Consider the following 22,311-nt stretch of genomic DNA (forward strand, 5'->3'; position numbering starts at 1 on the left):
AACAGTTCCTCAAGCGCGATTTCACCCTTGTTGTCGACTAAGAAAAGTTTGCCCAAGATGCAATAATATGGTGTTTCCGCTCATGTCTATAATGTGGTATCCGAGAAAATAAGACCGACCATTATTTGGAACTGTTATAACCCAACGTGATTATGACAGCAAACGGTCGGAGAGATCAGAGTAACAAGCTGCGAATGACGCCTGAGCAAATTACGTTTTCTGTGCCGACGCTTGCGGACCTTGTCATCACCTACGTTTTGCCTCACGCTCGGTTACTGGATCTGGAAGTGGAATGCTCCACGCTGCAGCATTTTCTCTTTGTGCAAAATTAGTTTGTAACATCCCGCTCAATAAACTTCGATTGTAAGCGTGTGAGTTTCTGTGCAAGAAACCGACGGCTGCACGCCGTAACTCTGCAGAAAAATATAAGTTCGCTTGTTTCTGAAATAGACAAAATATTGCCAGCTACGGCGTAAATGGTTGTATTTTTGACTAAGATTTAGGAAAGGCGAAGAACGACAACAAGACCTAATTACGCGGAAGCTGTAAATTCAGCACCAAGGGCAACATCCTTGCTCCAAAGTCCAAACGGAATTCTTACCAGCCGTGATGGCTCGATGGTTATCGTTGTTTCGCTGATGAGGTCGTATAGGTTTGCTTATCTACCGTATTGACCGCGTTCTCATTGCGTCGGAATGCAACAAGCTCGTGTACTTAGGTTTAGGCCCGCGTTAACGACTCTGAGGTGGTGCAAAAAGTATTTTCGAATGCCGCACTGCGGCGTCTCTCATAGGCCGTGTACTTCTGGACGTTAAGCCTTATTGTTTATTTGACTGAAACGATACTTGGCTGCACCAAATCGATGAAAAAAATACGCACTAATTCACGGCATAAAACTCCAAAATAACTCCAAACTTGTTCAAAACCTGTAAAACTGTACTGGGAGGTTCTTGCATTAAAACTATCAAATTATTTCCAGCTCTGCATGTTTTCTGACAATAGAGGAATAACCCCTACAACTTTGCTTGCATTTCTCGGAATGGTATTTTAAGCATACATCATAGCTGAAATCTGTGGCAGCAGTATCATCAAACACCCCTCTTGTCTACACCACATTCTTCCCTGCGTACGGACGACGACGCACGCAGAAGCACCGTTCTACTCACTGCAGCGCCACTTATGCGTCATCATGCGGAGAATGGTGAAGTATGCTCGATTGGCACACCTACTCTTCTAGCCACCATTGCCGTACCCACAAGTGGCGCCGACGAACACCCCTGCGCCCACGTTTCGCACACAAACGGAAATGTGGAAAGTTGGTGGAAGTATAGCCACCACTGCAGCACATTTGTTTGCAAGCATTGCATGTGTCGCGCGGAGGTACGTGAATCGGGTCCCTACTGACGGCAAGTTTTCTTTTCATCTACAATCATTTCTTTTTTGGTTGTTTTTTATACTTGCCAATAAACAATATATTTTCACAGTGCTTTTCTTGGCTGTGTTGTCTGTTCCTTTCGTCTGGTTGGTATTTAGAAAAAAAAAGTCGCAGTTTCGCCCTGACAGGCGAAGCATCGATTGCAATAGCAAATTAGTAGACAGCTATACGAAGTGAGGATAGTAGTTTTATCGTCCGTATAAAGTTGTAAATATTCGCTTACCTAACTAAATAAACAAGCACGGTGTACGCACGCACAGGTAAAAAAATTGGCTGTGGCTTAACTCAGTTATGTCTGGGTGCGCGCTAGCGAGAGGTACGGTTAATGTTATTGTTTAGCTTGGTTCTCTCTATGGTTATATCTTTATCGTTTCAGCTTCATACGTCTGAGTGTTTAGGTTTGGTTGTTACCTCTCGTTAAGTTACGGTTACATTAAAGACTACATATTTTTAAAGTGTAAGGCATTTATTTTGAAAGTCTTTATCTTCTTTCTCAATTGCAACAAAGACGTCCCGATGGTGGGTGAGGTAGGAGGGAAGGGGTTGTCGTCCAGTGACTTCAACACGTTTCGGGTGCTATTGTAGTGGGGATGAAGCAACGCACGCGGCAGTGGGACACTGTCTTGGCTAGAGGTGCGAGCGCAGATCGCGAGCTGTTGACGCCGGCTGAGGCTGTCTTTGTGCCCGTCGTGCAACCCTTCCGCCTGACGTCCAACGTTAATAAACCCCCTTACAAAGTGGTGGAGGTGCTGGGTCTGCAAACCTAGAACTCCGAAGTCGGACACTACCACCTGCCCCGACAATGCCTGACGAAACCACCCAAGAAGCCGCCGCCCAATCTCCGCAGGTCTTCGTAACCGGCGCCCTGCGCCAGCGCGACCCTTCCTTCTTTAGTGGTACAGATGACCACGATGTGGAAGATTGGCTGGCGACGTTTGAAAAGGTGAGCCGCCACAATAAGGCGGACGACCCATCGAAATTACAGAATGTGTCATTCTATATCAAAGACGTCGCAAGCCTGTGGTACTACAACCATGAGGCCGACTTCGCTACATGGAGTGCGTTCAAGAAACGCTTCGCAGACGTTTTCGACCGCCCAGCCGTGCGCAAGCTCCGCGCCGAGCAGCGCCTCCACGGACGTGCGCAGCAGCAAGGCCAAAGGTTTACAAGCTACATAGAAGACGTCATAGACTTGTGCAAGCGCCTGAATCCGTCAATGCCCGAGCCAGAGAAGAATAAACACATCTTGAAAGGCATTGACGACGATGCCTTTCAAATTTTGCTGGCAAAGAACCCGCGCACCGTAGCTGAACTTACGACTTTGTGCCAGAGCTTTGACGAGCTTCGTAAGCAACGCGCCTTAGTTCGGCGGCCGACAACAGACGATTCCCTCGCCGCCTTAACCATCGCTGGTGACCACGAGACGCTACTGTTGCAAATAAAAGAATACGTGCGTGAGGAAGTAGCACGGCAGCTCTCGTGTATATCGTATTTGCCGACCCCAGAAGTGCCTACGCACAATCTCGCGCCGTCTCTCCGACAAGTTATTCAGGAGCAAGTCTCCGAGGTGCTGCCGTCCGCCGCTCCGCCGACACCTGTTGCCGCACCACACACTTATGCGGCTGCCGCTGCAAAGCCTCTACGTCGACCGCCAGTGTTGGCCCCTCAACCTCTCCGACAGCCACCGGCGTCATTCCCTGATGCACAGGAGCACATGGTCAATCCGTGGCGCACTCCTGACAACCGACTGATATGTTACTTATGCAGAATTCCCGGTCACGTTGCGCGCTTCTGTCGTAGGCGCTTCGCGGCTGCCTCAGTTGCACCAAGATACCGCGACTATCCTTTCCGGCCCCGGTACTACTCTCCACAAGACGTGCCCCCTGCGGTATACGCACGCAACCCCCAGCCTGACTCCGACTTTCCACCCTTTGCTTCCCGTCGATCACCCTATCCACGCCGTCGTTCTTTGTCACCTATGCGTAGCTGACCCGCCACTGAGACGGAAACTGACTTACGCAGCTACGGAGGCACGAGCTGCGTCGTCGTCGGCCTGTGTACGTCCTCGCTTGTCCCCCGCCAGTGTTGTCGAAGTTTATGTTGAAGGCGTTCGAACTCTTGCGCTCGTCGATACTGGTGCCACAATATCCGTAATTAGTCAGAAACTTTGCCGCTCCCTTCGTAAAGTGACAACGCCACCTACAGCGTTTTCCCTCAGTACTGCAAGCGCACAGCGAATTTATCCAATTTATCCAATTGCAGCGTGCACAGCTAAAGTCGTCATTGGCAACGTACTGTACAACATTGAGTTTATTGTGTTGACTTCGTGTTCACATGATGTGATCCTTGGGTGCGATTTCTTGTCACGCCACCACGCCGTTATAGAGTGCGCTCACGCTCAGGTGGAACTGTCTGTATTTGGCGATGTGCCTTCTGCCCATATGCCCGTGCCTGGTGCTGACAAGATTGTCGTGGCAGTTCACACTGACCTTCCCCCTCTCAGTGCCGTCATTGTTCCGGTTTACTGTGTTGCCCTTACGGAAACTACAGTTCTGTTCACGCCGTCTGACGTATTCAGTCGCCGCCACCATGCATCGCTGCCATTTGCCGTCCTATCACTTCACCAGTATGCCTCAGGAATACATAAATTGAAAATTAAATTATGGGGTTTTACGTGCCAAAACCACGATCTGATATGAGGCACGCCGTAGTGGGGGACTCCGGAAATTTGAACCACCTGGGGTTCTTTAACGTGCGCCTAAATCTAAGTACACGGGTGTTTTCGCATTTGGCCCCCATTGAAATGCGGTCACCATGGCCGGGATTCGATCCCGCGACCTCGTGCTCAGCAGCCCAACACCATAGCCACTGAGCAACCACGGCAGGTCCTCCGGAATACTTATTTCTAACGCTACCTCATGCCCTCTCACATTGCGCCGTAATGAGACGCTTGGTCACGTTCAGTCAGTCGACGATGATGTTATTGTGCCTATTGATTCCTACGAGCCCAGTCCGAAGCCTGAGCTGAACACGCTGATACCTTACACTGCGTTCGATGACGTCTCCTCGGACGTATTTTTCTCTTCCATCGACAGTAACCTCGCTCCAGATCAACGCGCGCAGCTTCTGATGTTTCTCAACGAATTTAGAAACTCGTTTGACTTCCTTCAAACGTCGTTAGGTCGAACGAACACCGTTGTTCACAAAATTGACACCGGAACCAACACCCCTTTGCGCCAGCGCCCCTACCGTTTGTCACCAGCGGAGCGTCGTATAATAACGGAGCAAGTTAACGACATGCTTCAACGTGGAGTCATCAAGCCTTCCTACAGTCCTTGGTCATCCCCAGTGGTGCTGGTCAAGAAGAAAGACGGTTCCATTAGGTTTTGTGTGGACTACCGGCGTCTTAAAAGAAAACTACCAGAAAAGATGTTTACCCTCTTCCTCGCATAGACGACGCCCTCGATTGTCTGCAAGGCGCCGAATTCTTCTCTTGACTCGACTTGCGTTCGGGTTATTGGGAAGCCCCTATGGTCGAGTCTGACCGTCCAAAGACCGCGTTCGTCACACCAGATGGCCTGTACGAATTCACAGTCATGCCATTTGGCCTTTGCAATGCGCCTGCAACATTCAAGCGAATGATGGACAGCATTTTAGGCGGCCTAAAATGGCAGATCTGTCTGTGCTACCTAGATGACGTCGTCGTGGTCGCCCCCGATTTCACTATACATCGCGCCTGCCTGCGCATGATGCTTCAATGCCTTACTAACGCAAGCCTTGCAGCTCAACCTGAAGAAGTGTCACTTCGGGGCTCGCCAGCTCACCATACTGGGTGATGTAGTCTCAAAACACGGCATTCTTCCTGATCCTGAGAAACTTCGCGCCGTTGCGGAGTTTCCTAAGTCGACTACCGTAAAAGAACTGCGCAGCTTTGTGGGCTTTATGCTCGTATTTTCGTCGCTTTGTCCGGAACTTTGCCTCCATAATGGCACCGCTTACGAAGCTACTTGCAGGATCTGGTGACCTTTCAAATTTGACTCAAGCCTGCGACGACGCCTTCACTACATTACGGCATCTGCTTACCTCACCACCCATTCTGCGCCATTACGACCCGACTGCGCCAACCGAAGTACACACGGACTCCAGCGGCGTCGCTCTTGGTGCAGTACTGGCGCAACGCAAACCAGGCTTTCCCGAGTATGTTGTATCTTATGCTAGCCGCACCCTCTACAAGGCGGAATCCAACTGCTTGGCAACTGAAAAAGAGCGTCTCGCGATTGTATGGGCAATATGCAAGTTTCGTCCATGCTTATACGGCCACACTTTCGACGTGGTGACTGACCATCACGCTCTGTGTTGGTTGGCTTCCCTGAAGGATCCTTCTGATCGCCTTGGACGTTGGGTTCTTCGCCTGCAAGAATTTGACATTCGCGTGGTGTTGCGATCGGGGCGAAAGCACTCTGACGCGGATGCGCTCTACCGATCACCCGTGAACTCGACTGAAGAGCCGCATTCAACTGGTTCCTTTCCCTTGGCTGCTCTTACCGCCACAGACATGCCATCTGAACAGCGAAAAAACCTCTGGATCGCCTCTCCCCTGAATGTTCTTTCCGCTCCGCCAACTTCTGCATACCCACGTGCACTTCGCCACCAAGCCGCGCATTTCTCAATATGGGACGAACTATTATATCGTCGCAAATATTGACTGGATGGCCGTAAATGGCTGCTCGTCATCCCTAGCCACATGCGGTCCGATATCTGCGCATACTTTCATGCTGGCCCCCAACATGCTCACGCTGGTGCGCTGAAAACGTATGAGCGACTCCGCCAACGTTATTACTGGCGTGGACTATACACATATGTCCGCAAATACATTCCGTCTTGCCAATCGTGTCAACGACATAAACCATTTCCCCATTCGCCTGGTGTCCTGCAGCCTTTACCGTGTCCTGCACGCCCCTTCGACCGTGTCGGAATCGATCTCTATGGCTCACTTCCGTCCTCTGTCGTTGGTAACAGATTGGTCATCGTCGCAGTGACCACCTAACGACGTATGCGGAAACAGCCGCGCTTCCTTCGGCTGGTGCTCGTGACGTTGCGAACTTCATCTTACGTCATTTCGTCCTCCGCCATGGCGCACCACGCGAGCTACTGAGCGACAGAGGGCGTGTGTTTTTATCCGATGTCCTTCAGGAGCTCCTTCGTTCATGCCGTACAGTTCACCGCACATCTACAGCCTACCAGCCACAAACCAACGGACTAACAGCGCGCTTCAACCGCACGCTCGGAGACATGCTGTCCATGTACATTGATTCTGACCACTCTAACTGGGATGTCGTTCTTCCGTTTGTCACTTATGCGTATAATACCGCGACACAGTCGACCACTGGCTTTTCTCCATTATTTCTTTTATATGGCCGCAAACCATGCACCACACTCGACACCATTTTGCCGTATCGTCCGGACGTCTCCGAATTCAGTCCAGTTTCTGAAATGGCTGAATATGCTGAAGAGTTTCGTCAGCTGGCCCGCTCATTTACTTCGGACAACCAAGCCCTCCATAAAGATCGCTATGACCGCAATCTGACTGAACAAGCTTTCGCCGTGGGCTCCCTCATATGGCTCCGCATGCCGTTTCATTCCCCTGGCCTGACTCCCGAGTTTGCCCCCAAGTACCAAGGCCCTTATCGCGTCATAGAGTGCCTATCTTCCGTCACCTATGTTATTGAGCCGATCAACCCAACCTCTGACACGCGTCGTCTTGGCCGCCAGGTGTTCCACGTGAGCCGCCTCAAGCCATATCATGACCCCCATATTCTGACGTCGCCTTGAGTCGCCAGGATAGCTTCCCTTCGCCGCCGGGGTACTGTAGTGGGGATGAAGCAAAGCAGGCGGCAGTGGGACACTGTCTTGGCTAGAGGCGAGCTGTTAACGCCGGCTGAGACTGTCTTTGTGCCCGTCGTGCAACCCTTCCGCCTGACGTCCAACGTTAATAAACCCCCTTCCACTATCCTCATCTGAATCCAATCGCCTGGCCGCTTCGTACTTACGACGCTTCTCGTGGCACGCGGCTCGTTCTTCCTCCGTCTCCTCGGCTCGCTGCCTCCTCTTGGTTTCGTTCCGACGACGAAGCCTGGCTTCTTTCCATCTCTCCGACTCACTTTCTATATCTGCCGACGAACCCCACAGAGCCGCCCCTTGTATATATATATATATATATATATATATATATATATATATATATATATTTATATATACGATACAACGCCGGCTACTCTGTTGTTGCAACGCGGTTTCACCGCGTTGCACCAACAACTTCTGGGTCCTCCTCTGACGCCATGCCAGATGGCGCGGTCAACGGCGCTGCCAGCTGTGGCGGTTGCTAGGCAACGGCTGAGCTCGCGATGCGGCCACCGGCACAGCGAAACGGCGAGAATACAGTAAAGGCCCAACCGCATGCACGCGATATTCAAGCGACAGCGACAAGCGACGCGACAGGCACACCCTGTCGCGCTGTCGTGTCGCGGCGTGGAGCAACCACATGAACGCGACATCGCGAAAAAGAGTAGCGACGGATTTACATTGTTGTGCGAATAAATGTTATCTTGCGCGCGTAAAGAAATCTCAATTTTATCAAAGGACAATGTTTTACCTAGACCTAGCTAAAATATGCTATCATCCCCAGTGAAAATCCGTCCCATGCCGCCAGCGTAAGGTGCCGTGGCGCCATCTGTTGAGTAAAACTTAAAACACTTTCTCGGCTCTCGGTGGCGTCTCAGGCCTAACAGCGTCACAACAAAACAACCGATCTCAATAATAACGACAAGAGAGCGCCGATACTTAGTCTTCAGCTAGCGATGAGGTGAAGCGATGACTGATTGTACTATTTATTTTTTGCTGTCACAGCAGAGAGCAAGTTGCAAGAGCGAATTCAGATCGAAGCGGGCAGACTGATTGCTGCCATGTTGTTGTGCAATCGCTGTCCCCAGCGGATGTCGTCGCGCTGACTTCCGGGCGACAAGCGCTGTAGCTCTCGCTCGCGAGAGATGCGCGCTTTCACAGGGAACGAACGCACGGCGGAGAGCAAAGGCGACTTATGTGCGAGTGAAAGCGCACGAGGGCGAGGGACGCGCACTTTCACGGGAGAGCGAACGCATGGCGGAGCGCAAACGCGACTTGCCAGACGGCGCGGCGAGCGGCGCTGCCAGCTGCGGCGGTTGCTTGGCAACTGCTCAGCTCGCGGTGCGGCCACCAGCCACTGCGAAACGGCGAGAATACGGCCAATGTAGCTCTCGCTACAACATGAACACATCTCACTCGATAACCGCGGGAGCTCTTCAAAACGCTGGAGTGAGAAAGCGTGCCAGTGGCAGCGATCAAATTGACCTTCGCGCTGGCTCTCGCTTCAACGCGACCTAAATGTCGAAACCGCAGCGCATACGAAGCTACCGGCACTCGGCGAATGCACGTTGGCCCATCGGTGATCGCTTTGAAGATGAGGCGCCCGCGGGCGCACACTTCGGCTGCGTCGCAGATCGCTTTCGAGATAGCTCCGTGAGCAGTAGCCGCGCAAGCAGAACGCACCCTCTTCCTGTCTCCGTCGCCTCCTTCCGTGCCTCGCGTGAACGGAGACCATGCTCTTCCGGCCGCCTTCCTCTCTCGCGTGCGCGAGATTAACCTGCGGTTGCCGGCTCACCCTCGCATGCTCTCACTCGCACACACAACGAACGGCACGCGGCGACGATTTTATCGCCCCTGGACTTTATACGGAACATCATGCGACGACGACCACGATAGCGACGGCAAAAATGCGCTTGGAGTGTCCACAAAATGAACACTCGACACCAGAGGTTCCCGTGATTCTTCTCACTCGATCATTTCATCAATCATCATTTCTGATGATCACCTAAGAATTCCTTCTCGGCGCAGATCGCATTACGGCACTTGCGGCAGTGTTGAGAACTGCGCGAATACTCTTCGTAATGCGAAAATAAGTTGAAACTGGTAGCGACACGAATAACAGTTCCGTGGCATTTCAAGATATTCCTAACCTGCACATGTTTATAAGAAAGTTTCTTTTCTGTACTAGACTTTATATATTACAAACAGCTCCTAAGGGCTCGTTTCTAAGCATATTTGACTGCGTCGTCCACAAGAATCTTCATTTTGTGTTTGTAGAAGTGGGAATCCACACCATGTGCACAGGAGTGGTGGGACATTTTTTAGCTTAAACATGAGCCCGCAGACGTCATCGTATCCGTCTTCGTTGTCGTAATTAGTAGGCATCGTACAGTGGTTGTCGTGTTAGTTACTGAATCTAATCTTGCCGTGATTGCACTTGTAATTACGTCGTGCATTGCTGTATAGTGTCGAGCGTAACCAATTCCTCTGAGTGTAGCCAGGCACAATTCTGTCGTGGTCAGACGCCAATGTAGCATTCATTCCTTCGCAATAAGCTAAGTCAACTTGCTTTCTTGCTCTGGCTGCTGCGACAGCACACATGCACGATAGAAACAGGCAGCCATCCCTACCGCCCCATCCCTTATTGATAGTTACATACAACCTGCGTTGGCGTGTCGATTTCCTGTTTTACTAGTTATGGTACAAACGTGCTCTACTCTTTGCTATCAGGCATGAACGATGCAAATTTTTCGTCTGGTAAGCCGTCCAACCTATTTTGTCATCAGTTCTACTACAGTTTCTTTTTTCTTTATGCACCATGCAGTTTCGGACATCAGGCTGGTTGCTAAGAACAGACAAACATTTCCACCGCCAACATTACCAGAGCACGCCGAAGATCTCTATGTCAAAATAATTCGTCAGGTCAAATCAACTAACGCATCCAGAACATTGTGATATTGACCACGATCTGCCAAAAGAGTTCATTCACAAGATACGCAGTTATATTTTTTGTGTTTAGAAATAGTCGGTAGCGCATTACTTGTATCTTGTTTTTTTTTTCATTTACTTGATCTATTTAATAGTGATGTGATGCGTTCCATACTTTTAGCACTTCTCGTCCGTTCACAGAAGAAAACAAGCAACCCAAGAAAACTTCGTACCATATACCACCGATATGAATCAATTGTTTGAACATGAAGCTGCATATAATGGTTCACCTCAAAAATGGTTTAAAGCTGTTGCTTCTGTGAATACCGTTGGTACCAAATTTCTTTAGGGATAAGGAATGGTTTCCGTCTTTTCAAAACAATTGGCGCGCATGTTAAGTAGTGTTAAGCTAAACAAATTTGATTACCAATTACCGACATATTCACTACAGTTCATTCGAGCAAAATTTTAAACATGACATATGTTCCTAAATTTATATAAGAAAATATACTACATTTTTGCCTCACTTTTATTGCAATTTTAACTAAACATTGTCCCGGCGCTTGCCACATGAACCAGTCCGAGTTGTTCAATGTTTGGCGGCTTTGTTTTCTAAGAAATAGCCCACGGTACCATTTCATCACTATATCACGAGTGCTTTGTTAACTTATCATCCTTGACGCTTTCATCATATTACCCCTCAGCACAAGACACACTCTAAGTATCCGAAATTCCTTTGACGTTCTGGTGAATCATGCCGCAGAACAGGCGAGCAAATCGAAATTAGCACCACACGCTACGCCAACAGTGCAGAAAAATCTCAAATTTACTCAAGAATTAGCGATTTCCGGAGAATGAAATCACAGCCATTCCACTCTATGAGTGTGGGCTACCAGCGGAGCTGTTCTTGGGGGCTCCCATTCCAGCGCACGCCACATACTAACTGCCTATTCGCTTCTTTGCGCAGGGGTGGAAATGCAGCAGCGGGCTTGTTAGCAACCACCTGTCATGCCAAATGATCGATTATCGCAAAAAGTTTGTGTCATGAAAATAGCAAAGAAACAACAACTATAGCTCTAACTTTCGCAATTTAGGAAGGCACACGCCAATCAATCAGCAGTACGGTTTGTCTGCTGCAAGCGGACAAACTGAACCAGGAGATGGGTAGGCCATGATCAATTTCGCCACTTACTCGTGTAAACAAGATCGAGTGTAACAAATACTTCGATGACAAAGCGTGCTAACAATAAATTTGTCGCCAAACAACGGTGAGACATTGCTGACGTGGCTCCTGCTCATCAAGCCTGGTAGGGAATGATTAGAATTGTGTCACCGGCAAGGTTGTGCCGGTATTTGAGCACCCACAGCGCAACTGTTGTTTTTCGGCGTGCCTTGGAGCTTTGGTCACCATTGTCATGCGACGGGTTCTGCTTATTTCGCTCCCAAAGCGCGAATCAAACAAGAGAAGTACGAGCTGCGACGCACAAAACTACGGCGGACGGCTACCTACCTTGCCGAGCGCACTTAGCAAGGCCGCCACGCACTACGCGTATAGTGCTCTAGTCACGTGATGATCACTGACACTTACGTACCTACATACCGCCCCGTAGTAGAACTCATGGGGAACCATCGCCTTTCGGGTATAGCGCGTCATTCTGGACCGTATTTTGTTAATCTGCCTCTCGAGGCATCGCTTCAGCTGTCTGTACCAGCATTTCTTTTCATGGCTGTCGTCGTTGACTGGGTCGTCTTTATTTTCCACTACAATGCAGGGGAGGAGAAAAAAGTCAAATATTAGTTACTTTCCTATAGTCACACCCAACACGTAATTGATGGCAGCACAAGACGCAGCGGCACACAGTAAAAACAAACGAAGTGGAAACCAAGGAAACACAAAAAGAGCACGACACACCCCGGTGGAGAGACAATGCAACAGTGGCAATAACCTTAACCTGGCGGTGATCAACAGAAATATAACACTGGCAATGAGGGAAAGCCTTTAATGTGCGGTATAGTAGATCGCCACTATATATATTTAATCAGTTTAATTATAATGGTTTTGTATTCAGTGCAATATATTTCTATATTCTGCAACTGTTGTCAACCTCGTATGCTACGTAGAAGAAATTAACAACTTTCTGCCTGCCGAAAGGTTGCTTAGGGAAAAACAAAGTCCTGCAAATATTTGCATAAAACATTTCCGAAAGCCGGAAACGAGTCACTGCCCACACAGCCTGGGGTGCTATGCAGGATGTACAGAGTGTATCGCTCGTTTGAGTTTTCGTGACGACACACTGGGAAATAAAAAAAAAATGCGCGAAATGCGCGAAAGGAGCAGACAATAAAATGGCTAGGTAAAGCCACGTATGCCAACACGGAGGGCACTCTGCGCACGCCGATTCTGCGTTTCATACAGAGAAGACTTGGCAATGTTACGTGTCATCGTCGCTTCTAGGGCTCCAAACCTGGAGTTTGCGGGGAGACGCCAGGGCTATTCCTTCCCCTGGAGAGAGACGCGTCACCATGCATCTATCAGATCACTTGCAAAAACCGCCACCAACCGTCCGCAGAATCAAGCAAGTCAGAATGCCGAAGTTTGCCGTTTTCCTGAATGCTAGCTATTATTCGCGGTAGCGTTGTTGCTTCGCCTTGCAACTGACTCATCACAGTTTGCTCGTGACAATGACGTGTTCGTGACGACTACTACTGCGACGTGTTTGGAATGATCCATAGAGCGCCGGCTGATTTGCGCGTGCGACGCACAGTGTGCTTTCTCGTGTTTGTATGACAGTGCCCGCGGCTGTTTGAACAAGCGTCTTGAGCGGTTACATTTTTGTACTAGCAAATTGCAAGCAGTTGAGCGCTATAGCAGAGACGTACGATTAGGCAGCCCATTTGTCAAAAGCATGCGGACCGTACTGTGTGACATCTTGACTCCGCGAGTTGTATTGCGAGGGGAGGCCAGCGGTGGTTTGAATCGCTTCGGCTTTCTCTCTTTCTTTAATACCATGGAGTGAGGAAAGCGTCAGAGAGGCCCCGGCCAGCACGGACGTGTTGGAGAAAGCGTGGCGGAAGTAGCGGGCTGTTTTTCGCAAAGGAGCACTGTGAATGGTACCCCAAACGTCAACGTTGTCATAACAACCACGCTTCTGAAGCTCTCGCTGCTGCTCTCGGCCTCTGAAAAGATGAGATTTTTCCGCCGGTGTCTTTCTCGCAGCACATTTTGTTCGCGAGAAAATGTGACTTTGGAGTGTGGTGTGCGAGCTTGAAAGTTGGGTTTGGGTCTGTGAGTGTGAGTCTCAGCCACCAGCAGATACACTCAAGCAATCACGGCACGGGTCCTCGTTGTCTTCTTCAACGTACCAAGGAAAAACACAGGAGCGCGTCTTCTTCGCTAAAGCTGCTACAGAAGTTTCGTAGGCTTTGTTTTGACGCGCTTCGGCAGCCCACACTTCCGACGGCTCGTAACAATGCAAGTTCAAAGCTCGTGCCTATCTTCTCCGGCGAGCTGATTGAATGCGCAACGGGAGATGGCACACCAACATGGCTGCCCTTCCGGCTTCAAAAACATTACGTCAAGGCCTCTCCTACTTTGTTTCTTTCCTCCATGTTTAATACCAATGCAACACGGGAACTTTTGACCGCTGTCGAAAATGGTTGCTTCTGCATGGTTCAACAATCTGTACCGAGTTTGTTGAGCTCACTCAGCCAGAGGGCGCATATGCCTGCTTACAATCGTGATCGACTGGACCCGGATCGTGCAAAATCGCGGTTGAAAACACCCGTGTAGAAACACCCGATCCAGATCGGGTTTGATCACGATCTAAAGTGCTTGTGTGGCCGGGGTATAAATTCGTCATGTGTTTTGGGACTTCAGGGACGTCACAGTCGTGTCTTGCGACGCGTCTTTAAAAGGCTCTCTCCGTACTTGAGTTAATCACGAAAAATGAGTTCCGCTGCACCACACGTTCATACGTAAGCTGTTTCGATGCTAGCAATACGTTGCGTCGCTATACTGATTCAATGCGACACGCAGTGTTCTAGAGAGTCATCGTGAAATAGGTTCTGGCTAATAATCTTTTTTGGCTGCGTGATATTACTCTTAAACTACTTAGAGCACATAGCGCCATTGGGTTTGTTGAGGAGTAGACTATTAGCCGAAGAGACGGACATTACTTGTACTCCATATTGCAATGTCCTCTGAGCTAACTAAGATTGCCTAAATAAGTTTTGTTACTATCTTGAAGGCATGTTTAGTAATTTTACACTAAAGACGAGCATTACAGAAGACATATTTTTAGCAGAAATTTGAAAACCTCTTTCGGGATATCCGGCCTTAAATTTGTTCCTAAATCGATGGATACTCCGGTTACCGGTTTATTAAAAGCACGTGTCTTGCATGCAGCTTGGGACGACATTACCAGGAACTCTAATAAAATTTTTCAAAGCAGTAGTGGCACTAGTTCTTGGATTTCCGGTAAGTGGTCATGTCTTCATTACAGCACAGTTTCGCTTTCGAAATTGCAAAACGTGCCCTAAAGTAAATAGCCGAAATCTCTAGTAAACCATTGAGCATTTATAAGGTCATTTTGACTTTTCATTCAAGCAATTTGCTGCCTTTCCGACAAATCAACTTGAGGATGCGCAAACTGTGCAAGCATTGATTTGTCACAGATAACTGTTTGATAAAAAAGTGCTTCAGAAAAAAAGGAAAAAGCACAGTGCGATATTACTGCCTTGCACGTGCATCAGGTGTCCGGGTGTACTTCTCAACGCCATCTCGAGGATACGACACAGACTTACTTTTGGAGAGATCGAAGCTACTGTTCCCGCAGGCTTCTCGGCGGATTGTAGTATATTGTGTCTGTATTGCTTTTAGGGATGGGTCAGAGTCGATGCAGTGGGCTAGGTCCTCTTCGCAGCGTTGAACAGTGTCACTTTCCCTGAAGATGGAGAGTAGTAGGTCGGTTTGCAAGTAATCCGAATGATTACTTGTCTACAACAGTATAAATATCTAGTTTGATGTGCGCATACGTTGTTGCAGAGACGTGTTACTAACGGTTTATTACTTTATCACAATTCCTTTTTCTGTATCAATGTTTTGCCTTCAGTAGTAATGTAAAGCTTACTTTTCTACCGCCTAGTGTTATGTAAGTTAATATCCTCAAATTTTCTCCTCAATCCTCAATATTTCCTCAATATCCTCTATATTTCTGAACCTCCCCGCCTTGATATCAAGAGGCGAATTGTGCAACGCCTATACAAATGTCCGCAATATCGTGCCAGGTAGCTGTAGTGAGAACCAGGGACACTGATGCAGACCAGGGCCACTGATGCGCCCAGTCCATTTGTTCGCAGGAATAGCACATCCTTTCGAATTTTTGTCCCTGTTCATGTCGATTGCTGCCTTTTATGTTAATGTCATTTCAAGCCTATAAAAATGAGCTCTATTGTTTCGTGCTTTGTTATAAAAGTTTGTGTTACGCAATGTTATATAATATTCGTCGATTTATGTGAACACTTCGTGCATGACTGACCGTCAGCCTGCTGTTTTGCCAACTGTAACGGGGTCGGGACCTCGTCAAGCTGTTCAAGCTTTTAGTCCCATACTCCTCCTATCCAAAGGGAATAAAAGTTGATTGATTGATTGATTGACTGATAATGTGATTGTTTTCCACTTCCCTAAGTAGGTCCACACCATCCACTGCTTACCCGCTGCGATGAACAGCGGAACTGAAGCGATCAGAAATATTTGTATTTAGTTACACGTACTATTACCACTGTTCCTCCAACCCTAACGACACGACTCAATCATCAAGGAGGCTTGCACTCTCAGGGAAATCCTGGATACATTCCTGCGTATAGGCAGTACTTCTTCATATATCAGTAGAAAAAGCCTCGAATAAGCGGCCCTCAAAACTGGCGTTAACCATGGCCGACAGTTAAGCTGCCCGCTGAGCCGCACACAAAAGGCTTATAACTGAAAAACCGCTTTTATGCATTACTCTCGGAAATGGCGCCAAAAATATTCCTCGCAGCCTGTCACCATCCTCAACCTCCCCCTTCCGCCACCTTCTGAGCCACTTCCGTCCCTCCTGTTTACTGCATCTTTTCTCCTTTCAGACTGCACTCACTACATTTTCGTTTGGAAGAGAGTTTCGTGTTCACAGCTTCTTCTGCCGTACACCGGCACCCTTTAGTTCACTGACGCGGCCGTTAATTATTACTCTGTCGCTACTTTTGAACGCAATTGATCACTCAACCGCCCCTTGTAAAAATTCTGAACCTACGCTCCCTGTGCAGTACCATATCGCTTAAGATTATGCCCTTGTTAAAAATCAATTGTTGGATAATGAAAACTCGCATATAAATCAAACCGCGAGAATTAATGTCACCTACTTGCAGAGGTTGCCGAGGTGGCTCATGTTCAGTGTGCGTTGGTCGAACACATCAGAAACGCTGTCGGTGATGTCACCATAGCACTCAAGAACTTGCGTCTTGTTGCAAGCTTCGGCGAAAACCAACACTGTGAAATTCATGGGAAATGTTGTGATGAGCAAAATGCTGTTCTTCAGCTAATATGATGCATATTGTAGAAAGAGGTGCATGCACGGCTATTTGTGTGCATATAGTACTCCAGTGATTGGTATGCATGAGATGAAAGATTATGCCGCGGACGCACAAATGCGGTGTTCCCTTCCAAAATGTTGTTGTTGCTCGAGGGAAGAGGGGGGCGGGGGGTTCGCGTGAAATGTGTGGAGGCATGCACTGAAAAAAAAGGAAAGCAATTCAAGCCGCCAGATCTGCAATAGTTACTCAGGCGATGAACACGTAACCTTAAAACAAAGTCGTGCTTGCTGTTTTGCAGGCGTCCAGCTGGTTCTTGTTTGTCTTGCAATCGCTGATACACAAACCTACCTGTTTAATAGCTTGACAGTTTATTGAGACCCTATGGATGTAAAAAAACAATGAACAGCACGTTGTGCAGGTGCGCTCAGTACGATTTTTCGAGCATCCCTTTATTGATTGCCACAAAGGAGACTTCACTACACAACATTTCCTGAAAAAAAAAAAAAGAGTTCTGGTACCCTGGCCCCATCCTTTAATGGCGCTGAAAGCTATTCTCGCGCCACTGCATTTTTTCAAAGTAGAGCTTCAATAAGGCCTAGTTGTCATACATTTTCTTGGAAAAATGAGCTGTTATGCACAGGGACAGAATCGGACTATGCAAAAGACACATGTTTAATTTTGATTATATAAAACACGATGAAGCCCCGATTCCTTTAAGCATTGAAGGCTTGTGTGGATGCCCTCTACGGGGGCCTTTGTTGTTCTTGTCTCCGTGGGTGGTTTCCATGGGGAGGAAAAACTTGTCCGTCTACATAGTGGACAAATTCGGCTAGCTTCGCCCACAGATGGGAAACATCTTCCTGATTGATGTGGACAGGTTGAATCTAGTCATCGAATATAGCTTATTGGATATCTCGAGGTATGTCATTCATAATGCACTTGCGGATTGACTCGTGTCTAAGAAAATCACACCTCATATGCCTTGGCCGATTTCTGGGCGCCACAGGTGAGCTGGTGTGAACTCTTCGACGATCACAGCTGCCACTCCGTGACATACAGCTGCGACCTACCTCGAAGGGCATATAAGAAAGCCTCAGCAGTGTCTCGGATCATTTTGCAGCGGCAGTTGCGGCAAATGTGCGAAGCCAAACTCTGCGCTTGTAATTTCAAGTTGGTTATTTGCACCTGCGTTTTAGCCGCTTCCGATTAATTTAGCCGCAACTGCGGCAAATTGTTTTGCTGCTGCTTTTCGTTTATTTATTCTTGCTTGTCGACACGTTTGTTACGTCACCTGTCAATATGGCCCAAAAATTTAACGGCTGGTACGGATGGCATGAAATCCCTGAAGTTCGAAATAGGCTCTCAAATGAAAGTGAAACTGAAAGACAGTCTTTGGTCTGTCTGAAAATCCCTCGCTTCGCTAAAGCACGGAATTTATGAGCAGCCTGCTTGAGGAGTTCAGAACTCGGCAGGCTGAATTGTCGGCTTCGAACAAGGTGTTATTAGCACCGTAATTAAATGCTCGAGAAACGTGTTTCTGATTTGGAGCAATATTCTAGACTAATCAACATTGAAGTTAAAAGAATTCCTCTGGTAAAGGGAAGGATTACGGATCCATTTTCCAACATATGGACGATGTCAGAGTGTCTTGAATCTGAATCTGACATTGAGACAGTTCATTGCGTTTCACCCAAATCACCTCATCAACATTTCATTGCTGTATCTTTTTCAAGACACAAGGAAAATGAGTTTGTAAAAAGGACCCGCAAGCCCCGACTCCGAATGAGCCATCTTGGGTTTTCTGACACAGAGGACTCGGCAATCAGCAACGACTGATTGCGAGGGCCCAGGACGCGGCCCGAGCTCAAGGCATTCTGGAATGAGGACGGCTCTCCAAAGCTGCATTTACATAATGAAGGTGTTAATTCTCTCTCTCTCTCTCTCTCTCGGACAATCAGTAATAAAATGCTGTTCTCCAAGACACTTGCCCTAAAGAAAGCAATAAATTGGCAGTCCTCTCGATTGAGAACTGCCAGGCAAAATCGAGAAACATAGTGATAGCAGGGTGTTCCGAATTTTAGTCGAATCGGATATGCGCATAGTCACGTGAGAGCCCCTAGTTGTGCTTATTGTGCTGACTGTGAGCACCGATTGTGATTGTGAATAATTTTATTACAGGCGGTCTCTGAAAGAATCATGAGGAGATAAATTTTTTTTGTTATTTTCGTTTCATCATGATTTTAGTTGTTTTAGAAACGTGCTTTCAAGCGATGACAGTAACATGTGTGGGTTCCATTCTTACTGTGCTGAATATTGCCACCGTACAAACAGTTGGCATGGTGATGCTGATATTTTTGTTTCTCCTCGCATGAGCTACACTGGCCGACATGAGTTAAGACGTCACCTGGACTGCTGCTAAACGGTACGAGTGGAAACTAACGAGCCCCTCGAGGCATGCAACGCTAAACGTTTTTGTCTCGGTTATGTTTAAATCATCAGCTTCTAACGTTTCCAATTTCCTCCATTATCTTGATGCCGGAAAATAAGAGTGTGGAAGATGTAAACATCAACCTGCTGGATGTTGATTCTACTTTGTATACAGCCTGTCTGCTGTATACACTGTCTGCTGCAGTCCAGCAGACAGTGTACCTTCCACCTTGTCATCACATCACCTACTAGATGTGTTGGTGAGGGCTCCCATGCACTGATCGTGATCCCAAGCACTGATCGTGCTTTACCAAACTTAGACGTTCTAATTTTTGGTGGCCGTTGTTAACATTGACCGAACTGATCACTTTCCGATATTTGTAATCTTCGACACTCGTTTGGCGAAAATTGTCACCTCTTACTTCAGTACAGCATTCCACACAGATAAGTTAATTTCTACCATTAGCTCCACTTTCCATCATTATATTTCATTTTTATTGAAGACCCAATAAGGCTTTTCTTCTACAATTCATTCACTAAAGCAGTTAGTACTTGCTCCAAAAGTATGCGATGTAAAAATCTATTTAAGCGCCCCAAGAATTCTGGTTGACGGATGGTCTGCTAAAGATCTTGAGGAAAAACAAAAAGATAATTTGTATCAGAAAACTAAAAGATAGCCACTCAACTGTCCTCTGCTAAATTGGAACAACAATACTGTAACATTCTTAACCGGACTATCCGCGAATCCAAAAGGCGTCAGTATGAAATAATGTTCTTGCATAATAAAGACAGCCCCAAAAAGCAGTGGCCAATTGCTGAATGATCTTTGAACAACAAGCCGACTACGTTTACCTCTAAAGTCGTAAACGGCTATCTTATTTTTGACAGCCTGCTCAGATAGCAAACACTTTCTGAACACTTCGTATTACCTAAGAGCAGCGAGCGGACAACTTGTCGACCTAAATATACCGCCTGAGCAATTCATTTTACCTTCACCCTGTCACGCCGCATGAAGTGCTTTCTACTGTGCGGAAGCATCGTAACACAAGTCCTGGATCAGATGGTATCTCATTGCGCCACCTAAAGCTAGTCGCAGGTCCAATTTGCGCGCCTTTGAGCGGAGTAATTAACCTGATCTTTAAATCTGGTGAATTTCCGCCGTTGATAAAGCGTGCAAATGGTATTCCAGTTTTTGAGAAAGTTAATAAAGTATTAAAATCAAATAACCCTCCAATTTTGATTATTTCCTCCTAAGTAACGTAACGAAAAATTTATTTTTGATCAGATTAAGCAAGTATTTGGAAATATTTCTTTTAATTAAATCCTGTCACTTTGGTTTTCCGTCTGGAAGCTCTACTATCATAACTGTGCTTTGTATAATTGACTTTATTAAGAATAGTCTTGACAATTAGGAATTCGTCAGTTCCGTTTTCTTAGATCTTACTATTATTCACATGATGTTATTCCGCAAACTTGATTCATATGGAATAACTGGCCCTATGCTGGCCTTTTTAAAAAGCTCTTTGTCTGATAGAGAAATAATTCTATGTGCGTGTGAAACTTTTTCCCGTACTCAAAAACTTAACCAAGGGTTTCGACAGGGTTCAATACTGAGGCATTTGCTTTTTTTGTGTTTATATTGTGATATAACGGACGTCAAAGACATAAGTCATTACGTTCTTTGCGCTAACTATATCTATAGATAATAAGCATATGTTTTTTTCTGCTATTCAAAGTTAGTATGACATTTGGATGCATAGAGAAACAGTGCAACGACAACGATCTAACCATTACTACGTCTAAAATGAAATTTTTAGTCTTCCTGTCGCACGAAAAGTTGCTATTTATTCAACCCTCATTAATCTCAGGCAATCATTGCATTCCGCTTAGCGATGCCATTTCATTTCTAGGTGTTATCCTAGACAGCTATCTGAAGTTGCACCTGAACATCAACCACGTCAAGTTGAAGTGCGCTTTTGGTATCCGTGTGCTTATTACAGCACGCCACTAGTTCTCTTCTTGTGCTTTGTTTTCAATCTGATTTGCCTTCATTCATTCGCACATTAACTACAGATTAATTGCTTGGGACAATACATATCTTTGTTATTTGTTTTCATTCCAGCATATACAAAACCAAGCAATACGTACCATCACCGACAGTTCACCCCGTTGTAATGCTCTCGGTATACTTGAGCAGTATAAAATGTTATGTGTCAAAAACTTCATGACCATCAGCCTATATTCATGTCCACTGCAAGACGAAGGCGATCTCCAATTATCGCAGTCCTGTGCTAGCTAATTCCAACTTGGGCCTGCAAATTTCTTAACTTCAACCCACCACCGTATTTTCTGCCATCTTCCACTGTGCTTGTCTCCTCTTGGCATCCAGGGTAAAACTCTAATGGACCACCGGTTATGTGCCTTACACATTACATGACCTGCCCAGTCCCAGTTTTTCTAGTACTGTCAACTAGAGTATCGGCTATCTTCGTTTGTTCTCTGATGAACACCACTCTCTTCCTGTTGCTTAACGTCACGCCTAATATGTTTCGTTACAATCGCTCTTGGTGCGGTGCTTAACTTGTTCTAAAGCTACCTTGTTAAGTTCCAAGTTCCTGTCCCATATGTTAGCACCGGTAGAATCAATGATTGTGCGCTTTTCTTTTCAACGACAATGGTAAGCTCCCAGACGGGATTTGGCAATACCTTCCGTATGCACTCCAACCCAATTTTATTCTTCTGTAAATTTCCTTATCATGATCAGGGTCCCCTGTGAGTAATTTACCTAGATAAACCTACTCCTTTAGAGACTCTAGAGGCTTTATAGGTGTAAAAAGTTCTTCAACTACAATTTAGCAATGATGTTTTATAGATTTATTGATGCCCAACTCTCCTTTCAATACATCCAAAGTAGCCCCCTTAGGAATACCGACTCCACTAGGTTTGCTTCTAATTATAGTTCATTGTTACCTTCAGTTTGCACTAACAATGGCCAAAGAACGCTAAATTCGCTATCATTACACTCTGCATTCCTTTTCCTGCTTCACTTA

The 22,311-nt window shown here is 46.9% G+C and overlaps 1 protein-coding gene across 1 annotated transcript in view; it reads right to left on the reverse strand.

The window, feature by feature from the left end:
- LOC119440181 (uncharacterized) overlaps positions 1–22,311 on the reverse strand; it is a 32,891-nt gene that overhangs the window by 5,256 nt on the left and 5,324 nt on the right. The window contains exons 3-5 of the mRNA XM_037705115.2: positions 16,664–16,790; positions 15,068–15,207; positions 11,857–12,025 (exon numbers count right to left, since the gene is read on the reverse strand). Of these exons, the coding sequence (XP_037561043.1) occupies positions 11,857–12,025; positions 15,068–15,207; positions 16,664–16,790 (436 nt within the window). The remainder of the gene's footprint in view (positions 1–11,856; positions 12,026–15,067; positions 15,208–16,663; positions 16,791–22,311) is intronic.

This window comes from Dermacentor silvarum, chromosome 2 (genome assembly GCF_013339745.2).
Source record: "Dermacentor silvarum isolate Dsil-2018 chromosome 2, BIME_Dsil_1.4, whole genome shotgun sequence".
Lineage (NCBI taxonomy): Eukaryota > Metazoa > Arthropoda > Arachnida > Ixodida > Ixodidae > Dermacentor > Dermacentor silvarum.